General features: G+C 42.0%; 1 protein-coding gene across 2 annotated transcripts; it reads right to left on the reverse strand.

Moving 5' to 3' along the window:
- Positions 1–238: 238 nt before the first annotated feature.
- lyrm9 (LYR motif containing 9) lies at positions 239–5,322 on the reverse strand. 2 transcript variants are annotated; one of them, XM_088907121.1, is made up of 4 exons: positions 5,221–5,322; positions 4,721–4,869; positions 2,959–3,051; positions 239–1,876 (listed from the first exon to the last, which is right to left on the reverse strand). In XM_088907121.1, exons 2-4 carry the CDS (start codon positions 4,844–4,846, stop codon positions 1,865–1,867), a joined length of 231 nt encoding a protein of 76 aa, XP_088763247.1. In that variant the 5' UTR covers positions 4,847–4,869; positions 5,221–5,322; the 3' UTR covers positions 239–1,864. The 2 variants fall into 2 exon arrangements, with proteins under 2 accessions (XP_088763247.1, XP_088763248.1); XM_088907122.1 differs by lacking the exon at positions 5,221–5,322 and adding an exon at positions 5,085–5,142.
- Between the last annotated feature and the right edge of the window lie 680 nt (positions 5,323–6,002).

Raw genomic sequence — 6,002 nt, forward strand, 5'->3', positions numbered from 1 at the left:
ACAGTCCTACACAGTATAGTAATATATAGCAAAGTATTGTTACTCTACACTTTACTCCAGCAAAGAGTTCACAAGATTCTAGTCTCGAGAGACAGGGATTAGAAACCAATAGGTCATTGGTTTAGAAAATGTTGATTTAAATATGTTGAGCCTAATTTTCAGAAAGTCAGCATTGCAGGACAGCTCCGTCACTCACCACACTTCGGGGAAACAACATTTAAGACGTTCACAATGACCTGAAGTTTCATTTTTTGCTTTTATTTTTGGCTTCACCCCCATATGTTGACAAGCCCCTCTTTGTTCTTCAGCTGAGACATGACTGAGCCCAGTACTGTTTAGTATCTGCCGAGCCCAATCCGACACTTTGAAAAGCATCGAAACACGAGGAAGGATACCAACACATCAAAAAAGACCAAACCTGGAACAAGGACACAATCTGTAAATAGTGACTTATGGCTTAACAATATTTAAGCCATAAGCCATATATCTACATTTCAATGCTAGCCTGATTATCTTAGATCTTCCAATTACACGCAGCATTAATTTCCTATACACCGTAAATAAGAAAATAAAACTAAACTGGATTCCTCCTAGGTAGAATTCACCAAAAGAAGAAAACACCTATTATGTTTTTCCTGCAAAACCAGATATGTGTGGAAACACACCTGACTCATCAGGCTCTTGAGTGTGAGGCAGCCTGTGAAGGTGCTGTTCACACTGAGATAAATTCAGGTTAGGCAGTGGGAGTGGGACATTTCTGTCTATAAGGGAATATGGGAGAGGAGTACACATTTAAAAAAACAGATAAGACAATTTTTCCAATCCTTGATTTCAAAATAAAATAAAGTAACCTTTTATCTTTCATTTACTCATTGGTCTCTACAGATGGGCAAACTGATGTTTTCAAATAAAACAAAAGGTTTATTTTTTCTTCTGGTTTATTCTCGAGACAGTGATGAAATAAATCTGTTAACCAAATGTTTCTTAACAACCTACCACGAGTACTTAATTTATTGCATGTTTAAAGATATAAATCCCCACTAATTGCTTAATACAAACTATTTAGCTGTGACCTGTCAAGGAATCCTGATGGCTCACACAATGATCTTCTGACGTGTAGGCTAGTCTTAGCTGTGAATTTTCTGATAGGTGCATCATTAATATTGTGCAGGAATGCATTAAAAGAAACACATCTGACAAGCAAAGAACAAAAAGTTCAAATGTAGATGTTATGCAACCTTCCAAGAAATTACAAGAAAAACTCAAAGCCTCTGTAGGAAATTCAAGTATTTGTAAGAGAAGTGCATTCAAATCACAATGAAAAATATAAACACTGTGACACACGGCTTTTAGAATGTGTTGATTTGTAGTCTTTATAACTGTTCTTATGTTCTGATATTCTTACTCAAGGGACTGGATATCATTGTGAAAGAACAGGTATACCTAGTACCACAAGCTAGACCAGTAATTAACTTAATGTCACACAAGAATTTCATGTTTGTTATTGTACAACATGCAGAAAGCAACACCATTAACACTCATTAACAAACGTCTCGGCCACATGTGTTCTCCATCGTCAGCTGTGCCGTGTTCATCTGCACAGACCAAAGCAGACTCCAAGAGACGTTTCTGGTTTGCTAGCTGCTTCTCATGCCCTGCTGAGCCCCGGGAGACGAGGGAACAGAGGGGGACCCAGCTGGTACCAAGGGTCTCAGAGTGATGGCCTGTCTCACCCCAACCCCTCCCGTTCCGGTCCGGTCGCTGGACTCCTGAAGACAAGCTCGGCACAGCTCCCCCCGATCCCCCCCTCGGGTCCAAACACAGAACCAGGTACTGTCTCCTCCTCTTCTCTTCTGGGCTCCATTTACTTCTTGTACTGCAGAACAAGCAAGACAGCAGACCGACAAGCCATTTCTGGTTACATACAATGGCAGCGAACAACAGCAGCAGAGCTCATCTTGACTTCATCAATTCCAAAAGCACGAAACCCAGTGGCTCTGCTCAGACAGAAAGCTCCATCACAAGCCTAGTTTTTTTAAACTGAATCCTTTTTCCCCCCACTGGCTTCTCCCAGCTACAGTCCGGCTGGCTTTACCCCTTGGGTTACCGAGTGTGCTTCTGTAACACCAAGACCTGTTCATTTCTAACAAGCTTTTCTCCGGCGACTCGAGTCACATTATTTCAAACCCACTACAACTTGTTCAGAACGCTGCTGTCAGAATTTTAACAACCCCTGTACTGGCACACCTCCACTGGTCAAAAAATAATGGATTTTAAAATCCTGCATATAGATCTTTACGTGTCTGTAGACCCACAAACCTGAAAAAACCTCTAAAAATCCTGTTTATCTCCTAATAGCCTCTTAAGTCACAGAATGTAGCCCTGCCTAGTAGCCCAAGGGTACAGAGGAGATGAGCGGGTAACCATGAACCCCTAACCTGTAATTTTCCTTTTCTTAGGCTCCTTCTATTGCCAAATTTGAAAGTCAAGTTAAAAAGTGTACTTTCAGAACACAATGTGTGATTATCATACTTTAGTGATAATAAGTATATAAATACTGTATGTTTTGCTTTTACTTTGAGGCAATTCTTTTTTTAAAATAGAATGCCCTGCCAGACCAGTGACTCTGGGTGCACATACGCAGCATTTGACTCACGCTAAGACCTACTACCTAGTAACCATAATCGGATTTCAATTTTCCCAATTTCACTGCAGATAAATGGTGCAGGCGCACACCAGAGATTCTCAGAACTTTCTCCATTGTTTCCCACACCCACATTGTAATGGGGAGACTCGGAGTGCAGGCAGTCCTCCAGACGTGCTCCGACTAGTGCTGTCTTAGCATAATGTACTGATTTGCGTTGTCTGCCCTATTGTGTCTTTGCATTGCCCAGTGGAAACAGAGAAGGGGTGCCCTGAACCACTGCTGCAGGACACGCTGGCTAGGATGGCACCTACTTTGTCCATAACCCAGTCGGCGTCCACGATCGCCCGTCGGATGATCTGCTGGATCCTCTCGGGATCATCTTCATCTGCATGAGAGGCGAAGCTCTGTAAACACAGGACATTGTAACACGTAAGGAGGCCATCCGCCCACCCCATCTTTCCATCTGGTTGCTGGTATTATTGATCCAAGGACAAGGCCTTTGAAAGATCTATTGGACTTTTGTGTGTTTTGAGATTGGGACTAGACTGACTCTTCCAAACACCCTCAACTCATAAAGCCCTAAAACATACACTCTTAATTTTCTATCCATGATAGGTCTTCACAACACAGTACAGCGTAGCACCAGTGCGACTGTCAGAGGAGTTCGTATAGCACACCACTGTGCAACATTAATCTCTAAAAGATCAAACCTGAGGACAAAGGAAAAGCCTGATTGACAGGTGGCAGTAGTTTGATAAAAAAACAGAATGCCAGGCAGTTTTTGTATCTCCAGTGCTGAAGATCCTGCAAGCAAAAACTGTTTCCCAGCACCACTGTACAGAGACAGGAAGGAGGTATAAGATGATCTGGACTTATTTGGCAGAGCCAAGCTTAGCATGGTTCTGCATTAAATCTACTATTAACAGCTGGAAAACCATAAAGGGAAGAAAGCTGTTTTTTGCATCTGTTAGTAAGGAATGCACTTATGTAACTGCACTTGTATAACTGGTACGTACGGTAATTATGAAGTATGATGTCTGGGAAGATGTAGTTTTTTTGGCTCCGTTTTTCCCTGTGGTATTGTTCAGACTGAGAATGAAAGTGAAGCCACAGATATTATGTATACTAAATTATAGATGTGTGTGCTTACTGGAAGCTGGTTATACTCAAGCCAAATTCTTTTACCTTCCAAGTGCAGTGTTACATAACACATCCTATATGTGTATATCCTATACTGTATCCTTATATTGCATGACTTATGATTGCAATTCCTATGCCTTGGCTTATTATTTACTTTTATTTCATCTTCTAAAAGGTGTTTTCCAAGCCTAGTGTTTGAAGGCTTTATATTGTTTTATTTAACAAAATAAAACGTTATCAGAAAATATTTCACGCCCAGTAAGAGTCACGATAACCCAAACTCTTTCCTGGAATCGCAGGTCACATGAGCATCACAATCACTCCTCAATAGGGCACAAGCACACAGGCGTGATTTACAGTTGAACTCAGAAAAGGCCCCTACAAACTCAGGTGAAACATGCAAACTTCACACACAAGGCCCTTCAGGAACCCAAAGTCCAGAATCAAACTCGGGTGTCCAGAGCTGTGAGGCTGCAGCACTGACTCCCCCACCACCGCGCCTAACAGTCTAAAGGATGGTGAAATAAAAAAAATCTAGCAGTATTTTACATATGCGCCTTTCTCTTTCCTGCCTTTAATTTACAGTCACCCATATGATGAATTTTCTTAATTTAGATAAAACCCTTCATTCGCACAGTCTCTGCGCAGGAAGTCAGGAATACGCATCAGCTGTTCAGGCTGATCTGCACCGCAGAAGCTTCTCAAAAAAAATATTATGCAATTCCTGATATTCCACACGATTAATATTTTTAGTTTTAGTTTTAGTTTAGTTTACACGCAACACGCGAGGCCCCTGCCGCGTCAGTGTCCGGGTGACAGCCCGAGATGATGAGACTCGCGTTCATATCATCATCACAGTGTCAGGGGGAAAGGGTCGGCTTGAACTGAGGATAAGCTGTTAGTCTTAATTAGCAGCGATGAAGGCCAAGCTACCTGTCTCACGGCATGTCTGTAGTGTTTCTGCGCGGCCGCGGAGGGTAGGACTTTGCAACACCTGAGCAGGTAGCGATACAGCTGTACCGGGGTCCGCACCATCTCAGCGCCGGCCAAAGGACTCATGATCTGTCAGCACCTAGACGCAGCTACGTTAAAATACAAAAAATAAATACAAGTCAATCAAGCCGAGATGAAAGCCAGTGACCACGATTTACTTATTGCCCCCTTATTGAAGTTCTGACCACGCACTTCAGTGATTAATGTGCCCTACGTTGTGCGCATCGTCACTCAAGTGATTTTGTCGCTAAAGCCCAGTTATCCAAACTTTCTGAAATTTTAGCAAAAAACCACGAAGGGTCACCTTGCGCTGGCCACAGGCGAGTCTCAACAGTCTAACCGCGTTCGTGATACTAGATTTTAAAAACCCTCTCTTAATACGAAGATATCCACACGATAGTCACTCACTATAAATAAAAACACATTAAAGAGTTACGTACAAGTCAGCATGAGCAACCCTGCTTTTATTGTATATGCACTAAATCCAGCCCAAATGACATTCCCTAAAAATACAACACAAAGGTGCAACCCTAAAGCTCCACTGAAGGAAACGGAGAAAACTTTAAATTAAAGTTCCGGGGGGTAAATCCGGTAGATTTTTCCTTAGGGCTGCCGGTTATCTTTTTTCACGTCTGCAGACCTCACGACTGGAATTAAAGTAAAAGTATAAAACAGAGTCATCCTTCATTTAATAACTCTACAGGTCAAACTATACTGAGGGCACTGCGTGATCCTTGAGGACTGAGATTGCTTTTATTTGATAAAACACGCCCCAGTGACGGGCTCATTAATGAATCGATGCAGTCGCTCTCTTCACAGTTGACCAGGACTGACAGGGAAAGCTGAAAGCACTTTCCGTCGCTTGGCTCCGGCTTTGCTTTTCCTGTTATATTTTGTCGTTTTAAAACCTTTTGAGTAACCAAGCCTATCCAAACAGACCCAAGCGGTTGCCTGGCAAGTGTTTGTATCAGTTCCAGAAAGTGGACGTGATGTCCGGCCTGAGCGCAATGAATATTTTATTTCTTTTTGCTGTAAACCCATCAGTCCTAGTTAAAACATGGAAGAAATAACCTGTCTATAGCCTGCCGTTGTGTGAGACAGGATACTACTCTAGGATGGATTTATGTCCGAATTCTGAAATACATGTATACCTGAAACAGGATTAAAACAGATCTTTATGATGCGTCATATTAGAAATATTTCCTCAATTAAAAAATAACAT

The sequence above is a fragment of the Atractosteus spatula genome, chromosome 27 (assembly GCF_055471065.1).
Source record: "Atractosteus spatula isolate fAtrSpa1 chromosome 27, fAtrSpa1.hap1, whole genome shotgun sequence".
NCBI classification, from domain to species: domain Eukaryota; kingdom Metazoa; phylum Chordata; class Actinopteri; order Semionotiformes; family Lepisosteidae; genus Atractosteus; species Atractosteus spatula.

Bases quoted from the DNA above. Each gene is read 5' to 3' on its own strand.
- lyrm9 (XM_088907121.1), bottom strand. From the start codon at position 4,846: ATGAGTCCTTTGGCCGGCGCTGAGATGGTGCGGACCCCGGTACAGCTG. The intron at 3,052-4,720 runs GTAGCTTGGCCT...CTGTGTTTACAG, and splicing joins ACAGACATGCCGTGAGACAG to AGCTTCGCCTCTCATGCAGA.